The sequence below is a fragment of the Salmo salar genome, chromosome 03 (assembly GCF_965601325.2).
Source record: "Salmo salar chromosome 03, fSalSal1, whole genome shotgun sequence".
Classification (NCBI taxonomy): Eukaryota; Metazoa; Chordata; class Actinopteri; order Salmoniformes; family Salmonidae; genus Salmo; species Salmo salar.
In genome coordinates, this window is record NC_138293.1 from 86,658,995 (window position 1) to 86,681,202 (window position 22,208).

The 22,208-nt window shown below is 44.0% G+C and overlaps 2 protein-coding genes across 4 annotated transcripts; both read right to left on the bottom strand.

Moving 5' to 3' along the window:
* Positions 1-7,369: 7,369 nt before the first annotated feature.
* LOC106601883 (cilia- and flagella-associated protein 70) lies at positions 7,370-22,198 on the bottom strand. Its single transcript, XM_082973135.1, has 18 exons — positions 22,025-22,198; positions 21,493-21,676; positions 21,209-21,307; positions 20,888-21,090; positions 20,541-20,693; positions 20,009-20,191; positions 14,663-14,857; positions 12,297-12,428; positions 12,169-12,172; positions 11,482-11,636; positions 11,112-11,218; positions 10,703-10,818; positions 10,117-10,263; positions 9,724-9,917; positions 9,073-9,225; positions 8,492-8,581; positions 7,903-7,950; positions 7,370-7,820 (listed from the first exon to the last, which is right to left on the bottom strand). Exons 1-15 carry the CDS (start codon positions 22,094-22,096, stop codon positions 9,073-9,075), a joined length of 2,097 nt encoding a protein of 698 aa, XP_082829261.1. The 5' UTR covers positions 22,097-22,198; the 3' UTR covers positions 7,370-7,820; positions 7,903-7,950; positions 8,492-8,581.
* LOC145877417 (cilia- and flagella-associated protein 70) lies at positions 14,772-20,887 on the bottom strand. Of its 3 annotated transcripts, none has more exons than XM_082972855.1 (10): positions 20,541-20,887; positions 20,009-20,191; positions 19,679-19,751; positions 19,317-19,419; positions 18,960-19,094; positions 17,164-17,325; positions 15,971-16,063; positions 15,570-15,661; positions 15,294-15,345; positions 14,772-14,857 (listed from the first exon to the last, which is right to left on the bottom strand). In XM_082972855.1, exons 4-9 carry the CDS (start codon positions 19,371-19,373, stop codon positions 15,342-15,344), a joined length of 543 nt encoding a protein of 180 aa, XP_082828981.1. In that variant the 5' UTR covers positions 19,374-19,419; positions 19,679-19,751; positions 20,009-20,191; positions 20,541-20,887; the 3' UTR covers positions 14,772-14,857; positions 15,294-15,341. The 3 variants fall into 3 exon arrangements, with proteins under 3 accessions (XP_082828981.1, XP_082828982.1, XP_082828983.1); XM_082972856.1 differs by having other exon boundaries at positions 19,679-19,754; XM_082972857.1 differs by lacking the exon at positions 14,772-14,857 and having other exon boundaries at positions 15,328-15,345; positions 15,570-15,651.
* Positions 22,199-22,208: the final 10 nt, after the last annotated feature.

Genomic DNA, 22,208 nt, shown 5'->3' on the forward strand with positions numbered 1-22,208 from the left:
TTCTGGACATAAGAACTGCGATTGCTCACCTCAAACTCGACGAAGAGTTCTTCTTCAGTGAGTTGGACGGGAGGGATATACTACAGACACCCGACCAGGCCCAGGTCCCCGTTATTCGCTGGAGAAAGAAACTGAGATTTTGCAGAAAGAGATCATGGTGCCTTGTGAGGATCAGGCGACAAGTGGCTAACCTGCCCTCCATCCTGCTAGCTAACGTTCAATCGCTGGAAAATAAATGGGACGAACTGAAAGCACGTTTATCCTACCAACGGGACATTAAAAACGGTAATATCTTGTGTTTCACCGAGTCGTGGCTGAATGACGACATTAAGAACATACAGCTGGCGGGTTATACTTTCTATCGGCAGGACAGAACAGCAACCTCTGTTAAGACACGGGGCGCGGGCCTATTCATTTATGTAAACAACAGCTGGTGCACGATTGTCACGACTTCCGCCGAAGTCAATGCCTCTCCTTGTTCGGGCGGCGTTCGACGGTCGGCGTCGCCGGTCTTCTAGCCATCATCGATCCACTTTTCATTTTCCATTTGTTTTGTCTTGTCTTCCCACACACCTGGTTTCAATTCCATCATTACATGTTGTGTATTTAACCCTCTGTTCCCCCCATGTCCTTGTCCGGAATTGTTTATTGTAAGTGCATGTGCACGTTATCTGGTGTGTGACGGGTTTTGTACCCATTGATTGTTTGTTCTATTTTCCGGTGGTTTTTATTATTAAACCATTCGTTGGAACACAGTTTTTGCTCTCCTGCACCTGACTTCTCTGCCGCCAGTACGCACCCTTTACAACGATATCTAAGGAAGTCTCTAGGTTTTTCTCGCCTGAGGTAGAGTATCTCATGATGAGCTGTAGCCCACACTATCTACCTAGAGTTTTCATCTGCATTTTTTGTAGCTGTCTAAATACCACCACAAAACGCTCCTAGTTGCCGGGGACTTTAATGCAGGAAAACTTAAAACAGTTCTATCTAATTTCTATCAGCATGTTAGATGTGCAACCAGAGGAAAATAAATCTAGACCACCTTTACTCCACACACAAAGCTCTCCCTCGCCCTCCATTTGGCAAATCTGACCATAATTCTATCCTCCTGCATACCAGCAAAAATTAAAGCAGGAAGCACCAGTGACTCGGTCTATAAAAAAGTGGTCAGATGAAGTAGATGCTAAACTACAGGACTGCTTTGCTAGCACAGACTAGAATTTCTTCCGGGATTCTTCCGAGTACACCACATCAGTCACTGGCTTTATCAATAACTGCATCGAGGATGTCGTACCCACAGTGACTGTACGTACATACCCCAACCAGAAGCCATGGATTACAGGCAACATTTGCACTGAGCTAAAGGGTAGAGCTGCCACTTTCAAGGAGCGGGACTCTAGCCTGGAAGCTTAAAAGAAATCCCGCTATGCCCTCCGACGAACTATCAAAATGGCAAAGCATCAATACAGGACTAAGATCGAATTGTACTACACCGGCTCCGACGCTCATCGGATGTGGCAGGGCCTGCAAACTATTACAGACTACAAAGGGAAGCACAGCCGAGAGCTTCCCAGTGACACGATCCTACCAGACGAGCTTAACCTGTTTGGGATAGGGGGCAGTATTTTCACGGCCGGATAAAAAACGTACCCGATTTAATCTGGTTACTACTCCTGCCCAGAAACTAGAATATGCATATAATTAGTAGATTTTGATAAAAAATACTCTAACGTTTCTAAAACTGTTTGAATGGTGTCTGTGAGTATAACAGAACTCATATGGCAGGCCAAAACCTGAGAAGATTCTATACAGGAAGTGCCCTGTCTGACAATTTGTTTTCCTTCTAGGGCATCTCTATAAAAAATACAGCATCTCTGCTGTAACATTACATTTTCTAAGGCTTTCATTGGCTCTCAGAAGGCGCCAGAAAGTGGAATGAGAGCTCTCCAGTCTCTGGGCGAAAAACAGCAGGAGTTTTTGTGAGTGGTCCTGCTGAGAACAATGACACTGGAGCGCGTGTGCACGAGACGACTCCATGTTTTTCTTTCAGTGTTTGAATCAATACAACGTCGCCGGTTGGAATATTATCGCTATGTTACGAGAAAAATAGCATTAAAATTGATTTTAAACAGCGTTTGACATGCTTCGAAGTAGTGTAATGGAATATTTTGATTTTTTTTGTCACGAAATGCGCCTGCGTGTCACCCTTCGGATAGTGACCTCAACGCACGAACAAAACGGAGCTATTTCAATATAACTATGGATTATTTTGAACCAAAACAACATTTGTTGTTGAAGTAGAAGTCCTGGGAGTGCATTCTGACGAAGAACAGCAAAGGTAATCCAATTTTTCTTATAGTAAATCTGAGTTTGGTGAGGGCCAAACTTGGTGGGTGTCAAATTAGCTAGCCATGATGGCCGGGCTATGTACTCAGAATATTGCAAAATGTGCTATTTTAAAATCTGACACCGCGATTGCATAAAGGAGTTCTGTATCTATAATTCTTAAAATAATTGTTATGTTTTTTGTCAATGTTTATCGTGAGTAATTTAGTAAATTCACCGGAAGTTTGCAGTGGGTATGCTAGTTCTGAACATCACATCCTAATGTAAAAAGCTGGTTTTTGATATAAATATGAACTTGATTGAACAAAACATGCATGTATTGTATAACATAATGTCCTAGGAGTGTCATCTGATGAAGATCATCAAAGGTTAGTGCTGCATTTAGCTGTGGTTTTGGTTTTTGTGACATATATGCTTGCTATGAAAATGGCTGTGTGATTATTTTTTGGGAGGGTACTCTCCTGACGTAATCTAATGTTTTGCTTTTGCTGTAAAGCCTTTTTGAAATCGGACAATGTGGTTAGATAAAGGAGAGTCCTGTCTTTAAAATGGTGTAAAATAGTCATATGTTTGAGAAATTGAAGTTATAGTATTTTTGAGGTATTTGTATTTCGCGCCACGCTATACCATTGGATATTGGTGAGGCGTTCCGCTAACAGGTTTTAATAACTTCTATGCTCGCTTCGAGGCAAGTAACACTGAAACATGCATGAGAGCACCAGCTGTTCCGGACGACTGTGTGATCATGCTCTCCGCAGCCAGATACCACCATAGTCCCTGTGCCCAAGAACACTAAGGTGACCTGCCTAAATGACTACTTACCCGTAGCACTCACGTCTGTAGCAATGAAATGCTGGTAGGCTGGTAAAGGCTCGCATCAACACCACTATCCCAGAAACCCTAGACCCACTCCAATTTGCATACCGCACCAAGAAATCCACAGATGATGCAATCTCTATTGCACTCCACACTGCCCTTTCACACCTGGACAAAAGGAACACCTCTGTGAGAATGCTATTCATTGACTACAGCTCAGCTCAACACCATAGTGCACTTAAAGCTCATCACTAAGCTATGGACCCTAGGACTAAACACCACCCTCTGCAACTGGATCCTGGACTTCCTGACGGTCCGCCCCCAGGTGATAAGGGTAGGTAACACATTCGCCACGCTGATCCTCAACACGGGGGCCCCTCAGGGGTCCGTGCTCAGTCCCCTCCTGTTCTCCCTGTTCACTCATGACTGCATGGCCAGGCATGACTCCAAGACCATCATTAAGTTTGCCGATGACACAACAGTGATAGGCCTGATCACCGACAAACTAACATGGTCCAAGCACACCAAGACAGTCGTGAAGAGGGCACGACAAAACCTAATCCCCCTCAAGAGACTGAAAAGATTTGGCATGGGTCCTCAGATCCTCAAAATGTTTTACAGCTGCACCATCGAGATCATCCTGACGGATTGCATTACTGCCTGGTATGGCAACTGCTCGGCCTCTGACTGCAAGGCACTACAGAGGGTAGTGCGTACGGCCCAGTACATCACCGGGTCCAAGCTTCCTGGACCTCTATACCAGGCGGTGTCAGAGGAAGGCCCTAAAAATTGTCAAAGACTCCAGCCACCCTAGCCATAGATTGTTCTCTCTGCTACCGCACGGCAAGTGGTACCGGAGCGCCAAGTCTAGGTCCAAGAGGCTCCTAAATAGCTTCTACCCCCAAGCCATAAGACTCCTGAACAGCTAATCAAATGGCTACCCAGACTATTTGCATTGCTCCCCCCTCTGTCATGTTGTAACGGTTGTCGTCGGGAATGGAGGACCAAAACGCAGCAGGAATGTGGATGCTCATCTTGTTTTTATTTTAAAATAAAGAGAACACCAAAATAACGAAATGAAGACCACACGAACAACAAAACAGTCTTGTCACGCTCACATAGGCAAAACAAGAAACAATCTCCCACAACACCAAACCAAACAATTACCCATATATAGGACTCTCAATCAGAGGCAACGAGAAAGCACCTGCCTCCAATTGAGAGTCCAACCCCCCATCAACCTAAACATAGAAATGCAACAAACCAGAAAGAACATAGAAATACAAAACATAGAACATAGACCAAAACCCGGAAATAATAAATCAAACACCCTACTACATAAATCACCACCCCGAACCACATAAACAAAATACCCTCTGCCACGTCCTGACCAAACTACAATAACAAATAACCCTTATACTGGTCAGGACGTGACACACGTCCTGACCATAGTAAGATGTGATTTTCTATGCTAGAGTAGGTCAGGGCGTGACAGGGGGTGTTTTGTGTTTTTCTATGTTTTCTATTTCTATGTTCTTAGGTTCTAGTTTTTGTATTTCTATGTGGGCTTGTTTGGGATGATCTCCAATTGGAGGCAGCTGGTCCTCGTTGTCTCTAATTGGAGATCATATTTAAGTAGGGGTTTTTCTTCCTGGGTTTTGTGGGTGATTATATTTTGAGTAGTGTTTGTTTCTCTCTGTGTCACGGTTTGTTGTTTTGGCGATTCAGTTATTTATGTATTGCAAAGTTTCATGGATTTAATAAAATGTGGAACTACAACCACGCTGCACTTTGGTCCGCTCCTTTCGACAGCCGTGACACCCTCCTCTGGAACGCTGCTCCTACTCTCTGTTATTATCTATGCATAGTCACTTTAATAACTCTACCAACATATACATATTACCTGGACGCCGGTACCCCCTGTATATAGCCCCCATATTGTTATTTACTGCTGCTCTTTAATCATTTGTTATTCTTATTTCTTACTTTTTTTTGGTATTTTCTTAAAACTGCATATTTGGTTAAGGGCTTGTAAGTAAGCATCTCACAGTAATGGGCGCATGGGACAAATACAATTTGATTTGTTACTGTATGTACTATGTTACTATATGTTCTATGCTAATATATGTTATTTGTTACTATATGTAATATGTTACTATATGCTTACTTAGGAAATAGCTATAGTACAGTGTCTGTATTGCAGTCATTTCCTTATTTCCCACCAAACACTTGGGTGGCTTGCTTGACATTTTCACTGCAGCCGCGACCTTTGTGATGGCAAAGTGTCAAAAGAGTGTGAGACCTGTCAGGGGCAACGACAGTTTTTCGTCTTCATCAACCTCAAGGTGATATGGTGAGTGGTGTTGCTGGCTTAGCATTGTTCAACTAAATAACAGTATTACTGCCTTTACACAGGCAGACCAATTCTGATCTTTTGACCAATTGTTGGCAAAAGAGCTGATCTGATTGGTCAAAAGACCAATTAGTGGAAAAAGATCAGAATTGGGCTGCCTGTGTAAACTCAGCCTCTGTGTCATACAGCGGATTCAGTAGATCCATCAACTTCTCTGCTTCCCGTGTACGAGTAACTAGGAGATTTGGTAATTGTTTATTTTTAACTTTCACTTGATTTCCTCTATTTCTGAATCCACACTGACTAGGACTAATAATCCCGAAGACTAGGTCACGGAACAGTACAGTGGTTTACAAATGGCCAACATGAATAATGTGCCTGGGCAGGATAGTATGTTTAAGGACTCTCAGTACATGATCACTTTCAGTACATGATAAAACTTTTAGTACATGGTAAAACTCTCAGTGCATGGTAACATGCCATATTTATGGGAATATGACATTTCTGAGATTAATTTATAATGGACTAAATATAGGATTACATGATGTAGCAGGAAATTGTAATATTTGATCGTGCCTTGTTATGTACATGAGGCAAAACGTTATTCCTATCATGTCATAATGGCAGAAATATACCCTCGTTCATGTAGGTTCACCCAGTGATGTTTTTCCCATACCTTAATGTGGTGCGTGCTGCGGAGCGCAGTGTGGGAGCACCAAGCCAAATTCTCCCAGACATCAAGCATTCTTCAACAGTTGGAGTGACTGTTTCGTTACTTTCTCGTTACTTTCCACATCATTATTCAAATTACAGCAACTCATTTTTCGCATGAAGTATCTAATTACACTGGAGGACTGTTTGTGCATTTGCTTGTTCCAAATTGCCAAAAAAATCTATGTCATGGGATTTTGTTTATTTTATTAAAGGAACCGTATTTTCCTCTCTCGCTCTCTCTCTCTGTAGCGCCAGACCATCGAGATAATTCCTATCACTAAGGTGACCAACAAGTGGGAGACACATTTACTTTGTCTATGGAAATGAGTTTAAAAGCAGTGCCGATGACTATCCAGCTAGCTGTTGCTGCACAATAATGTAGTGTGGTCCTGAACGGCTCAGTCGGTAGAGCATGACGCTTTCAGCACCGGGATTGTTCGTTCCATTCCCGGGGCTACCTATGTACAAAATAATAAGAATTGCATGCACGACGGTAAATCGCTTTGAGTATGCGTCTGGTTTAATGGATGCCTTTGAATATGTCTGTCTTCCACAGAGGTGGTGATTGTACTGTAGTTTTATGGTTGGCTTGGCAGTTTGCTATGCCTGATAGTCATTACACTTATGCAGTGAATGCTTTGGATATTGTATTTTCCACTTAAAGTATATGCTCGACTCCCGTGGTCATTCGAACAATAAGTGCTATGTACAGTGCATTTGGAAAGTATTCAGACCCCTTCACTTTTCCCACATGTAAATAAAGTGTTTATTTTTTTTCTCCGCTTTTTTTCTTTGCAAACATTTCAAAAAAACTGTTTTCACATTGTCATTATGGGGTATTGTGTGTATATTAATGAGGGGGGAACATAACTTATTTCATTTCAGAATAAGGCTGTAACGTAACAAAATGTGGAAAAAGTGAAAGGGTCTGAATATTTTCCGAATGCAGTGTATGCAGTAGGAAGTAGCTTATAAACAGTACATTACTCAAGCGTTATTGCGATTGTGCGCGAATGGGGTATGATTGTTGGTGTGCCCCTGGCTGTCCTGAGAATTGTGTCATCTGGTTTGTTTAATATAAGTAATTAGATTTATAACATTTACTTAAACTTTTGATACTTAAGTACATTTAAAACCAGATACTTGTAGACTTTTACTAAAGCAATATTTTACTGGGTGACTTTCACTTTTACTTGAGTAATTTTCATCAAAGTTTCTTTACTTTAATTCAAGTATGACAAACTAGTACTTTTTCCACCTCTGGACAGATACTCTCTCTGGATCGGCACATCTTTGTTGTGTCACAATATTATATCCTACATTATGCAAAAGTAACAACTTTTAATCAGATATAGCTGAAGATGGTGACAAGTGTACAAGTCATTGATGTGTAATTCCTTCCACAATTCACAGTCCCTTTGCAATGCCAACCATTAGGTATTTACCAACCAGAATTACAATTCATCTTTGTTTTTTAATCTAAATCATTGATGGTGCCGGCAGTTATTCTTCAGAAACATGGATTTCCAAAGCCAACATGATCTTGGAGTGCCTTGATCTCACGAAGAACTGCCTCTTTCTGTAGGTTCAACTGTGAAATAAAAGTAATTTACTTCATTAAATGCATATACATATCAATAACATTGTTTTGAAACAATTCAGAGAGGAACAACCTTCAGGGCGTATTTGTAGGACTGCTCTGCCTCAAGTCTTCTGCCCGTCTGAAACACAAACACACATGCACACTTGAGGGTTAATAAACATGGATTTCACCTGAACTCTTTGTTTGTGTCAAAAACCCCAGTACACGGCCCTAAAGGAGCCAATTCTCTTCTGGCCCCCTTCTACACACACTATATACTGTACTGTATATATACACTATAGCACTCAGTCCCACATAACAAGATGTAAAAACAGAGATCCTTTCATTCGATATGTAATTCTTTGGTCGTGACATCATAAGATTTGGATCATAGAAACACAATCCATAGAAAGGGTTTGAAACCTCGAACTCTGGCAATCTGGCTGGCCATCATTGACTTGAATGGAGAGGACCGTTTTATGGATTCTATTTCTATGGACTGGATGCTCACATAGCAACCAAGAATTTATTCCTAACTAGACTGGTTAAATAAAAGGTTAAACAAATAATAAAAATACACACACACACACACACACACACACATATATCCTTGATAAATAATCAAAAAGAGCGATATAATTTCTAGAGGAGCTTGGGAAGAGTAGATATGGTATTTTTACCCGGTAACAGGCGATCCCTAGTCCCAGCCAGGTGAGGCAGGAGGGGGAGCTCTTGCAGGCGCGCAGGTAAGTCGTTTTCGCCCTCTGAAACTTTAGTGTCAATACATAAAGTGTTAATTTCAATCATGTTGGCACACATCGGTAGGTAGGAGCTGGAGACACCTAATTGGTGGACGAGGTGCAGAGTCAAACTAACAGACCAAAAACAACAAATCTCACACACTCCTAGGGACTCTTAATTACAGGGAGTTAATTACAGTAGGTAACTTTAATATTTTTAGAATAATGTATTGTTCAGTTTCCACCAAAACAACTACCAACTCTTGAATATTCCCCAGTAGTAAATACATTGTTCTCAGGTCCCAGGTGTTGTGTGCGACCCCCACCCCCGTCCATCTCACTTCCCCTCCCTGCAGGTAGATGGATCCCAGGCGCAGGTAGACGGGGTGTGTGTCTAGTTCAGCCTAGTTCTGAACTAATAAGCTCTTTCAATTGAGAATCTCCATTGAGAATGCTTTTTACTCCTGGACCAGGCTTAATTTGTGTCTAGGAATTGGGCTGGAAATGTCTGTTGGCGCTACCTAAAAGCTGTCATGGAGCGCCTCCTTCAGGCTGGACTCGGCGCTGCCGTACTCTGCCCTGAGCAGCTGCAGGCGGGCCAGGGCCAGGTGGTAGGAGCTGCTCAGACCCCCCTCTGGGCACAAGAGCTCCTGGGCCAGCGCTCTCTGGGCCATCTGTGGACAAAGGGTCAGAATTGGACAAGATTAGAAAAATACACACAATAAACCACATGGATCACCGTGCAGAGTCTCTTTTTATCATCTACCATCTGTAGCAAACACAGGACACAGAGGGAAGGCTGACAAATATGTGTCTGGACTGATGCACAGATCTCGTATCAGAATATTGGCCAAATTAAAGAGTGATAAGCATGAAGACAGTGTGAGAGAGATACTATTATACAGAGCTATAGTAACTTACCAGTCTAACATACTGTATGTGTTTTTCACTCATTATCTTCTGTTGGATTGGGCCATGGTTTAGTGTATACACATCCATAGTCTTCTATACAGCATGTGTGTCTAGTAGCTGTGTGTGTGTGTGTGTGTGTGTGTGTGTGTGTGTGTGTGTGTGTGTGTGTGTGTGTGTGTGTGTGTGTGTGTGTGTGTGTGTGTGTGTGTGTGTGTGTGTGTGTGTGTGTGTGTGTGTGTGTGTGTGCTCATGTTGCTGACCTGTAGTGCGTTGTTCTGCAGCAGGAACTGCACTGTCTCCATATAGATGGTGGTGTTTAGTCTGGTGGGGGTTGCTAGGTGTCGCATGGCACTAGGTTCAGCCTCAGCACCACCCTTGTATCCCTCCCCAGGCTTGCTGTCCTGGCAGCTCTGAGACCCGGTCACCACACTGGCTTCTGTGTCTCCATCCACGTCTACAGCCAACAAAAGTAGATCACAGAAATGAGTTTGACCTCTTGCACAACAACACCTCACACTCACAAAGCATGGTCTTGGTTGAACAAGGCTGACAATACGTCTAGTCTCAAGCAGGGTGGCGCCACCGCACAATGTTCGATTTGTCGCTTGGCTAACCAGCTAGCGATACTGCATCTGCTACACTTCAGTGCTCACCTGGCTTGATGGTGAGCGACTCACAGTTCACCACCTCCTGCTCCTCCTCCCCCAGGTCTGGTGACTCCACGCTTGTCTCCACCCTGCAGGGTGGGGTGACCACCAGGGCTGCCCTCTGCTGCTTGGTGGCCTCCAGGAAGGCCATCTCTGTCTAGATGGAGTTCTCCTGGCCCTCATAGAACAGGCCTGACCAGTGACCACAGATAATATGGTCACCACCATTGGATGGCACATTTTTTGGAACTGACTCCCAATTGATTCCAAATGAAGAATTAGAATCGACACCAATATTTCTAAAGTCAAACAGCTCTATTACAACACATTATTCTAGTATTGTAACACGGTATAAATTATTACTAAAGTATCATGGCGTGTCCTTGTTTCTTTGTATTGAATTCTTGGGATTAGATGATGTTCGCTGACAAATTAAAGTAAGAGGTATCTGTTTGTGTTTGTGATTAATAGAGGCGTTTCCAGCCTGGTCCTAGATCACTTTGTGCTGTAGAGCCAACCCTAGGGTTGTTGTTACAAACATAGAGTATCTGGGACCAGGCTAGCATCTCCCTCCCTGACTCTCATCTCTTACCGAACAGAGTCCAGGCCACCACATTGGCCGGGTCCACACACGTGGCTCCTTCAAAGAATGTCTCTGCCTCCTCAAGGCGTCCACCCATCTCTGCCAGGATACCACACATAAGCAAACTGCAGACAGACAGAGAATATCATTCAGTTAGACTCTGTAATTCATTTATTTACTCATAAAAGAAAAATACATAAAAGAAAATTGTGCAGGGGTGAAAACCCCCAGAAAGGGCTTGTGGGAGGGTCCTCATCCCATGAGAGGTATACATGCAAATGACAAGTTCCTGGTTTCACTGGATGTAAGTTTTAAGTATGGACCTCTATTCCCCTAGTCTGGTTAAACCAGACTGAACGCTGAACCAGGTTACTCTCCCCTTCCCTATTTCCTGGGCAGGTGTGTTCGCTCAGTGAACACAGCGTAGTGGAAGCACTCCTCAGCCTTCTGGTAGTCAGCCATCAGCATGTACAACACCCCATAGTCAAACCAGTGGGCTGGGTCGCTACGGTCACGTGTCAGCTGCTGCAGGGGGAGAACCATCACAAACCAAGCTCACTAACAGAGTTAGAACATCCCTTTCTGAACTAACTAAAACCATACTTAGAAATGTTCGTTGTTATGATGTTTTATCCCTCCCGTCACAACTAAAGGTCCAATGGTTGAAAACATTCAGTAGCTTTGTCACAGGCACTCTAGTGACTGCAGCACAAGGTGTGTGGTGCAGACAGACAGTGTGTAACTACTCAGAATGTGATTAAGATGAGTGCTTCAGCACTTCGCCTTGCCCAAAATGATCCCCTCCAACACTCTGTTATCTCCTGGTAGTACTGGGCAGCTAGCTGGTAGTCCCCGTTGAGCTGGGCCTCCTTGGCAAAGTGGATGAGCTGGGCACCGTCCACCAGGGGGTGAGGCTGAGTCTCCTGGGCATCCACTGACAACTCTGGAGAGAGAAGAAGGGCAAGGCAGTTAGGTATTTTTTTGTACATTTTGTGGACACAAACAATTGCACATAATTCATATATTTCACCAAATATAGCATGTTACAAACAGAGCCCCATAAGGGATAGTTATGAACACCCAACCCTAGGCAACACAGTGACTAGGGGATGGTTTCAGTTATGGACTTTTTTGGTATCGAGGAACTACGTCACTGCCTATGTAAAAAAGAAAACAACACATCTGGGGACTCTCCCAACAAATCACAAGGCAGCCATGCCAGAACGTCACGATTCAAAACCAAAGTTTACAGGCAAAACCTTTGCAGTGGTTTTAGTTAAGATAGATGATGCAAACTAGCCATTTGTGAAATGCACACAATAACCTCTGTGATCTCCATCCTGCTAGCTACTATTTAGTACTTTATTAAAGCGGATAAAGTAGTGACGCAGGCAGTGACGTAGTTCCTCTATACCAAAAGAGTCCATCATTGAAACCAGATCCTAGTCACTGTTTTTGCCTGTGGTCGGGTTTACGAGACTACATTAAGGAAGGGAGAAGGGAAGAGCAGAATAGGTTGAAATCCATGGAAAGAAAGAACTGGTCTGTATGTATGGTGGGACTGGGAAGTGAGCAAGGGTGTGTGTTTGTGTGTGTGTCTTGCCTTGTTGAGGGCGACGTGCATCTCGACCACCAGGAACACATAGAGCTGGCTGAGGAAGGCCTGCAGCTCCTCAGGATCTGAGAAGGCCTCGGTCCGCAGCATCTTCTCCCTCACGATACGCACCACAGAGTACTGGCCATGACATGGTAGCAGAAACATCACCACAGAGTACTGGCCATGACATGGTAGCAGAAACATCACCACAGAGTACTGGCCATGACATGGTAGCAGAAACATCACCACAGAGTACTGGCCATGACATGGTAGCAGAAACATCACCACAGAGTACTGGCCATGACATGGTAGCAGAAACATCACCACAGAGTACTGACCCTGACATGGTAGCAGAAACATCACCACAGATTTACAGTTGAAGTCGGAAGTTTACATACACCTTAGCCAAATACATTTAAACTCAGTTTTTCACAATTCCTGACATTTAATCCTAGTAAAAATTCCCCGTCTTAGGTCAGTTAGGATCACCACTTTATTTTAAGAATGTGAAATGTCAGAATAATAGTTGAGAGAATTATTTCTTTCAGCTTTTATTTCTTTCATCACGTTCCCAGTGGGCCAGAAGTTTACATACACTCAATTAGTATTTGGTAGCATTGCCTTGAAATTGAAACTTGGGTCAAATGTTATGGGTAGCCTTCCACAACCTTCCCACAATAAGTTGGGTGAATTTTGGCCCATTCCTCCTGACAGAGCTGGTGTAACTGAGTCAGGTTTGTAAGCCTCCTTGCTCGCACACACTTTTTCTGCTCTGCCCACAAATGTTCTATAGGATTGAGGTCAGGGCTTTGTGATGGCCACTCCAATACCTTGACTTTGTTGTCCTTAAGCCATTTTGCCACAACTTTGGAAGTATGTTTGGGGTCATTGTCCATTTGGAAGACCCATTTGCAACCAAGCTTTAACTTCCTGACTGATGTCTTGAGATGTTGCTTCAATATATCCACATAATTTCCTGCCTCATGATGCCATCAATTTTGTGAAGTGCACCAGTCCCTCCTGCAGCAAAGCACCCCCACAACATGATGCTGCCACCCCCGTGCTTCACGTTTGGGATGGTGTTCTTTGGCTTGCAAGCCTCCCCCTCTTTCCTCCAAACATAGCGATGGTCATTATGGCCAAACAGTTCCATTTTTGTTTCATCAGACCAGAGGACATTTCTCCAAAAAGTACGATCTTTGTCCCCATGTGCAGTTGCAAACCATAGTCTGGCTTTTTTATGGCGGTTTTGGAGCAGTGGCTTCTTCCTTGCTGAGCGGCCTTTCAGGTTATGTCGATATAGGACTCGTTTTACTGTGGATATAGATACTTTTGTACCTGTTTCCTCCATCATCTTCACAAGGTCCTTTGCTGTTGTTCTGGGATTGATTTGCACTTTCGCACCAAAGTACGTTCATCTCTAGGAGATAGAACGCGTCTCCTTCCTAAGCGGTATGATGGCTGTGTGGTCCCATGGTGTTTATACAATTGACTCAAATGATGTCAATTAGCCTATCAGAAGCTTCTAAAGCCATGACATCATTTTCTGGAATTTTCCAAGCTGTTTAAAGGCACAGTCAACTTAGTGTATGTAAACTAATGTATGTAAACTTCTGACCCACTAGAATTGTGATACAGTGAATTATAAGTGAAATAATCTGTCTGTAAACAATTGTTGGAAAAATTACTTGTGTTATGCACAAAGTAGATGTCCTAACCGACTTGCCAAAACTATAGTTTGTTAACAAGACACTCGTGGAGTGGTTGAAAAACGAGTTTTAATGACTCCAACCTAAGTGTATGTAAACTTCTGACTTCAACTGTATATTGTTAGTCTTATTATACATCCCACTTCTGATATTCTATGAAAAACTATTGTTTATGAATAACATACAAGGGGAAACATATGTATCAGACAGCATTGAATTGTCTTCTCAAAAATACTTAAAAAGGGATGACAGAGCTAGGCTGGTCAAACTTGGAAAGACGGCACAAACAGATCTGGGATCAGGATATTTGGGATCCAATTGATCTTCACTAAATCTATAATACATTGTAAGGAACCAACCTCAGATGAGAAGAACAACAAGCAGACTGGCTTGTTAACCAGAATTTAGGAGATAAGCACCAGCTGGCCACTGGTTAGCCCCGACCCCGCTGTCCAAAAGCAGCTATTGAGCCCTCATGCAACTGTCATTCTCAACATTATCCTTTACCCACTCCCCTAACCAGGATCATACTCATTAGTGTACACCATAGCAAAAGGTTTTGCAACGGAAAACAAAAACAACTGTTTCTTAAGTTCAGGTATTCTCAGCCTGTTTCAGTATTTTATTTTGGTGCCTAATGAATGCGACCCAGCCCTTTCTCACCTTAATCTGCTCCTTGAAAGCAAAGTACTTCCCAGAATAGTTTAGTTCTCCCAGGAGCTTGGTCTTGCGCTGCTCCTGGCTGGTTGGGTCCAGAGGCTTCTCTCCGGGCAGGAAGGCAGGCCCGAACAGTTGCTGGTACTGCTCCAACACCTGGCCTGCCACACTGGCTATCTGGGCCTGGTACTCCTGCACAGCCTAGTACAGCAGGATAGAAGGAAGGAAGTAGGGAAGCAAGGAAGGAAGCAAAGCCGCAAGGAAGGAAGGGATATGTAAGGCTAAAAATAGACTTGTTTTCAAACAATTATGACATTTGGTAACGATTTCCATTTCCCAGAGCCTGTTATACGGTTAAGTGTGGTTTGGGATGTGCTGGACCGCAGGAGACAGCAGCTATCATCACTGGAAACCATTGGCATTTTATGCCTCTACTTACTTTAGCAGGCTACTACCTTTGACTGTGTTCACAAGTCTAGATTATGGCCACAAGCTGGTAATCACTCAGAGTGAATGTAATGATTGAGGGAAGTGCAATCATCAGACCATGTTATTGGATTGTGTTTGTGGAATGTGTGTGTGTGTGTGTGTGTGTGTGTGTGTGTGTGTGTGTGTGTGTGTGTGTGTGGTGGTTTACTCTCTCTGCTCCAGCAGGTCTGCGAGGCAAAGGAGCTCCATCACCCTTTCAACTGAAATGCAGAGAAAACGTAGTAAACCATAAAACAATGTTACAACAACGTTACTAGGATATTGCTACAACGTTACTACAACACCTATTCAAACAAACCATCCCTTTTTCTTCCCATTCCAATCTATATTACTGCAGTACTTCCACTCAATTACTTCAGACTTACATGTTTATCTTTGAGGCCACTCCACATATTTAATTAAAGTTGAACAAACGTTACGTTACCTTTTGGCTAACTCTTCCGGTGATCTCTTTGGCACCAGCGACTTCTCAAGAGCGATTTCAATGATGATGTAGGTTCTGGAATCTGCATACATCTAAGTTCAAGGTTCAAGTTCATTTGCCACATGCAATAGATACACTGGAAATGGTACACAGAGATGATAGGTGCTACTTATTGAGGGTGGCAGGTAGCCTAGCGGTTAAGAGAGTAGGGCCAGTAACGGAAAGGTCGCTGGTTCGACAATGTGAAAAATCTGTTGATGTGCCCTTGAGCAAGACACTTACTCTAATTGCTCCTGTAAGTCTCTCTGGATAACAGAGAGTCTGCTAAATGACTACATTGTAAATGTATACATGACCTCTAGATTTGATATTGTTTAATGGTTCACAGAACCCCAACTCACCTGACCCTCTGTGTTCACTTGTTGCTGCTGTTCAGTTTCAACCAGCGTCACACTATCAGTGCCAATGGGTGCTGACTTCCCCTGAGTCCCGGGCTGAAATAAAACAAATCACTATGTCCTTCTCTCCCACCAATCAAGGCAAACAAGCACAGCATATTTCTCTTGTAGTTCACTCTATACAAGTTAGAATATTGCCATGAGACATTGCAAAAAGACAAAGTTGGAAATAGACAATAGCAAACCAACTGCATGGTTCAGCCATGCTACAGTTCATAAGTTATTAAACAGTTCTTTTCTGGTTGGATGTGGGCATGTGTAGGCAACACTTCTAGGCAACACTTCTAGGCAACACTTGTGTATGAACCATGAATGAGAGGTTGTTGTTTGTGTGGATCGATTCATGTACCTGTGCATGCTTGCATGCTTGTGTGTGTGTGTATGTATGTGTACTTTGTGTGTGTGCATCCGTGGGCATGCATGTGTGTGTGTGAGCGTGTGTGTGCACACTTGTGGAGGCACATGTGTGTGTGGGTGCATGCCTGTGTGTAAGAGCCTGTTATTTGTCTGGCCATGACAGATGCTTAGTTGGTGGGGTGGCTGTGTATGTGTGTGTGTATGTTTACGTGTATGTATGTGTGCGTACGCACATGAGTGTGTGTGTGTGTTCATTGCTCCTTCTGCTGTTGGGCCACGGGGGGGGGGGGGGGGGGTTGTAGCGAGGGGCCAGATGAGCTAACAGCTAACGAGATGATTCACCGCTCTCTGACGATGCTGGCAAGCTGCTGCCATTAAGGCTAATTGCTTTGGGAAGCGCTCCTGTTGCTGCCGACCCACAATTCAATCATAGAGGAAATCAGGGTCTCTGATCTAAGATGCTCTGTGGGAGACTGCAGCTGGCCTATCAACAGGATGTCACTGAATGCTATTGAGACCTTTTACAAGGAATCATATCCTAGCTCTATCGCAATTTGTTTTTCTTCGATTCCTTGCATCCTATCTCCTTGCCTCCTACTCAACCATATTGGAGGAGAAGGTCAAAGGTCCCTCCCATCTCACCTTGTTCTCCAATGTGTTCTGAGAAAGAGGCAAGGAGAGAGGGTACTAGGCATCAAGGAAAGATGAATTGAGAAAGAGCCACTGTCTGAGACACAGAGCCCCATCGTGGTCAAAAAGGCAGTAAGTCAGTCGCTCACCCTTTTGGGCGAATCCTTGGTGTCCTTCCCGCCCTTGTGACCGCCGTCAAACATCTTACTAGGGACCGCCTTGCAGGAGCCTACGGAGGAGGGGGCCCTACCTCGGCCCTGGGTGGCCGGAGCCCTGATACTCTCTCTCAGAACACTGATGTTTCTCTTAGCCTGTCAAACACAATACAAGGGTCGTGTTCATTAGGGCACACCGTAACAAAACATTTTGCAACGGTAAACGAAAATGATGGTACTTATTGGACCAAGTCCATAGTCGTCCCTCCTGTTTCAGTCCGTTTGTCTCCTTATGAACCGGGTCACACATAATAACACCAGATAATCACTCAGCATGGGGTGGTTTGGTTCTATGTTGCCAAGGTAATGCAAAAACTCAAGTTCAGCACCTCAGGGGTAGCGTGACAGCATTACACCACATCACAGGAGGTTGGTGTCACTTTAATTGGGTCAGACGGGCTTGTGGTAATGGCTGGAGCAGAATCAGTGGAATGGTATCAAATACATCAAACACATGCGTTTGATGCCATTCCATTTGCTCCGTTCCAGCCATTATAATGAGCCATCCTCCCCTCAGCAGCCTCCATTAACAATCCAAGCTATGGCACAACAAGCCAATTGGCAATGAGTAAAAACCATCCCCGCAGGGATACAGTGCTGCACAGCTGTGGAATACTAAAAGATGTGTCAAATGTGTGTTGTGGTTAGCGGATGTATCTCATATTTCCACATTTGTTCATGTACAAACTAAGATCCCTTACAAACCTAATGGTTATGAGATGTACTGCGCTAACACAAACTATTTGTTTTAAGATTGTAATAACATGGACCATCAAGTGTTTTGATTCTCTATTTTAGGACACCTTAGGGTATCATAGACATTTTTTTAAGAGCAATAAAGTGTTATCTAGCTACATATGCAATATACAAAAACAAACCAAAATAACTAACTAAATGTCCTCAGCAGAATGACACTTTAAACAAAACTCCAATAGACAGAGTGAGAGCAACAAGGACACGAAAACTGGCACGGAATAGAATGGATGATAATCTGGACAACTGCTGTGTCTCAGAATGAATTAGTCAACATGGCTGCCTCTGTTCTGGTAGTCTGTTCTGCAAGTCTGTTTCATTTCTCCACTCATATCACAGTCTCTCTCACACACACAGACACATACCTAAAGCAGTTCTGTAATAATCACGAGTGACAAATTAGTACTGACCGTTCCTCCACACCTGCCACAGCAAGACTATCTCACCTAAGTCTTGCGATACCAAACCTGTCAACACCATATTCTTATCCCCCCCCCCCCCCCTTTTTTCTCCCCAATTTCGTGATTACGATCTTATCTCATCGCTGCAACTCCCCAACGGGCTCAGGAGAGGCGAAGATCGAGTCATGCGTCCTCCGAAACATGAGCCGCCAAACTGCGCTTAATACATGCTCGCTTAACCCGGAAGCCAGCTGCACCAATGTGTCGGTGGAAACACCGTTCATCTGACAACCGCAGTCAGCCTGCAGAAGCCCGGCTCGCCACAAGGTGACGCTAGAGCGCGATGAGCAAAAGTAAAGCCCCCTCGGCCAAACCCTCCCCTAACCGGACGACGCTGGGCCAATTGTTCGCCGTCCTATTGGACTCGCGGTCACGGCCGGTAATGAGATCGAACCCCAGGCTGTAGTGACGCCGCAACACTGAGATGCAGTGCCTTAGACTGCTGCCACTTCGGAGGCCCCAACTACACCATATTCTAAAGAAACCTTGAATGGCTGTAGTCGAAGCTACTTTCACCTTGACCAGTAGGTCAGAGTCGTAGAAGGGGTAGAGCTGGTACGCCCCACGGACACGCCTCGCCCCGGGGTACAACAGGGGCGCCATGTCCACGTATGCCACTCCATGGAAGGAGAGTTGAGTCTCATCCTCACCCTGTTGAACAGCACACACACACACACACACACACACACACACACACACACACACACACACACACACACACACACACACACACACACACACACACACACACACACACACACACACACACACACACACAAAAAGGCAGTTCAAACAAACATTAGTAAGGATATTAACAATAATGGCCAAGAGTGATTTAATCAGATCCTTTATAGGAGAAATTCAGTGTCTTACTCCCTTGTCTTTGCCAGCCTTCCCTCCCTTAGTGGCTCCAACCTGTGGTGACCTCATGACCTCTACTGGCCACAGTCTGCTTTCTGCTATCCTACGGGTCAGACTGAGAGAGGAGGATAGAACATGGATAGAGAATTCCATTAAATTCAATAAAACGTTATTGTTCCCAAAGGGCAATTTGGTAGTAGCGCATTATATAGGCCAACTTTTTTCAATTCAATATTGAAAAACTTTATTGAGGATACTATAGCTTCATAGCCTCTCTATTTATATTTGTTACAGATAAAATCCAAGATTTGTGTGTTTAAAGCAGGGCTCAATAGAAGCAGATTGTTGGCAGTGAGGTGGTGTATCTGTCTCACCAGGCTGCACCATCTGCATCCAGAAAGCAACAACGCTCTGTGTCCCAGCTCACTCTCTTCTTATTGGTCTCCGCTTCTTTCCGGAAACACAGGAAGAGATGAGGGGAAGAGATCCATACATTACACAGAATGTTTTGGTCAAACCACTGAGAGTGCAAACAACGATGACTCAATGACAATAATTGAAAAAAATGACAGAACAATAAAAACATTTGATTCATTTGGTATTAAGGTGAGATTGTGCGGCAGTACTAGAGATGGTTATATCAACCATAATACTAGAGATGGTTATACCAACCATAATACTAGAGTACAAGTAGGCTAGAGTACCTCTATGCTGGTGAGATCCCCATCCTCCATCTCAATGGGCTCTCCCTCCATGGAGACACCTGGTATGAATTGAGCTCCAGGAGCCAACAGGGGACCCAGGGGCCACTTCCTGCGTCTTCCCATGGGTTCACTCTCCCCGCCCACCTTCAGCAGCCCATTGGAGAACATCAGCACCTGCTCTTTCTGGGGCGAAACAAGAAATGTGTCAGGTACAAGTTAGAGTTAAATGTCATTTGACATTAGGGATTGTGGGTTCATCTGTGTGTGTGTATTGTATCCTTGAATTACTGTCAATAGTTCAATGTTGACAACATTTCCACAGTAAAAATGCTTTAGTGCATTAGTATGGGAATTGGTCTGTACTATTCCAGTGTGATTGTGAACTAACCTATAGAGTTGTCATTCTATTCAATAGCAAATATTTGACAAATGGCATGAAAAGAAGAGGAATTTCACTTTACTTCCTGTATTGACTGAATTTAAATGGAATTGGCCCCAACCCTGATGGCAACATAGGTCTCTTATCTCTCACCTCTGCAGTGAGGGGAACCTGCAGGGCAGCCACGTAGCTGGAGGGAGGACCAAACCCAGAGACAGGGTTCCACACCTCCGGGACAGAGTAAGCTGTCTCCACAGTAACCTTCAGCAGGTTGGAGTCAGACAGCTGGACGCCGGATAGCAGAGGCTCGGGAACACAGACGGTCAATTAGGAGGGAGATGTCAATTACAAACAAACAGAGCGCACACACACACACACACACACACACACACACACACACACACACACAGTCACGTATGAACACACAGTCTCTCACACACACACACAGTCACGTATGAACACACAGTCTCTCACACACACACAGTCACGTATGAACACACAGTCTCCACACACACACACACACACACACACACACACACACACACACACACACACACACACACACACACACACACACACACACAAAGTCTCTCGTGCTGGTTAGTTTTTACTCCTACTTTACAGCTGCCCTCCTGTGAGGCTGCCTCCGCAGGTGAGCCAGGAGTTGGATGAAGTAGCACAGTGGAGGAGAAGCTGACCTGACCTATTGAGGGTGAAAGAGAGAGGAATACATTTAAATTTCAAATATAAGTGAGTTTTTTGGGGGGGAAGGTATTAAGTTAGATGGATACTTGATTGGATCTAATGTGTTGGTCTCTCACCATGCAAGAGAGGTAGCAAGTCCACTATAGCTTGCCCTATAACTGCAGTCTTCTCCTCCTTCTGCTTCTTCTCCTTGGGAAGGACCTCAATCACAGTCACTAAATGACAACGACACAACAGAGAGGATTAATGTGATAAGCAACCGTGGATTGGTGAACAACTGGAGGAACGAGGGAGACACGGTACAATGAGGATATTGATCAACCGTCAAGATAAATAGTGGCTTTAACATCTGAAACAAGCAGCACACATCATAATAATGGATTAGTTAGTAGTAGCTCACATATGACAGGTTTGTGTGCCATGTCATCTAATGTGTGGGCAGCATCTGAGCACTCAAAGCTGCAGGTGAAGTTGTAGTCCACGCCCTGATCCACAGCAGCATCCAGCTTCTGGGAATCTCCCAGGCCGATGCCATTGAACTCAGCCCTCACATAGTTCAGGATGGACTCAGCTTTGTTGCCCCTCTGGAAGTGAAAAACAGCGACACCATAGGGGTGTGTTTATTATAATACTAACGTTAGCTAGCTAGCATAATTTGATCAATAGAGCTCAGTCACAGACGGGGGTGCACATTTTTGTCATAGCCAAACACACCTGACTCAACTGATCCATTAAGTTAGTCATCAAACTCTTGATTAACTGAATCACTTGTACTTCCTGAGCTAGCACAAAAAAAGTGCACAACTGTGGATCCCCAGAACCCAAGAATGTAAAACACCAAGTTAGCCATATATGCAAGTTGCTACAACTGACCGTTCATATTCTATCAGTGCTACTAACGTACTGGAAACCAGATAGGGATGCAAGCTTACCAGGTTATTTCCACGAAGTACTGTTATTTTAACGAGTGTTGCTTTGTCTCCCGCACCACGAAATTGTTCCATTCTGGTTTTGTAAATCAGAGTGAGTAAAAGTCAAATGTTTGTTGATTGTTCTGGATAAACAAACCCCCTGCACTGCAGCAGGTGAATACATCAGTGTCCCGGTTTCCATAGT

What these genes read in the sequence shown, in the direction of transcription:
- LOC106601883 (XM_082973135.1), bottom strand. Translation starts at nt 22,096, where the DNA reads ATGGAACAATTTCGTGGTGCGGGAGACAAAGCAACACTCGTTAAAATA. An exon ending in GGGATCTCACCAGCATAGAG is followed by an intron (nt 14,858 to 20,008) that starts GTACTCTAGCCT and finishes CTGCTGTACTAG; the next exon opens with GCTGTGCAGGAGTACCAGGC. An exon ending in CTTTCAAGGAGCAGATTAAG is followed by an intron (nt 12,429 to 14,662) that starts GTGAGAAAGGGC and finishes TGTCATGGCCAG; the next exon opens with TACTCTGTGGTGCGTATCGT.
- LOC145877417 (XM_082972855.1), bottom strand. Translation starts at nt 19,373, where the DNA reads ATGAGGTCACCACAGGTTGGAGCCACTAAGGGAGGGAAGGCTGGCAAA. An exon ending in AGGCTGGCAAAGACAAGGGA is followed by an intron (nt 19,095 to 19,316) that starts GTAAGACACTGA and finishes GCTGTTCAACAG; the next exon opens with GGTGAGGATGAGACTCAACT. An exon ending in CCAAGGATTCGCCCAAAAGG is followed by an intron (nt 16,064 to 17,163) that starts GTGAGCGACTGA and finishes GTTTTATTTCAG; the next exon opens with CCCGGGACTCAGGGGAAGTC.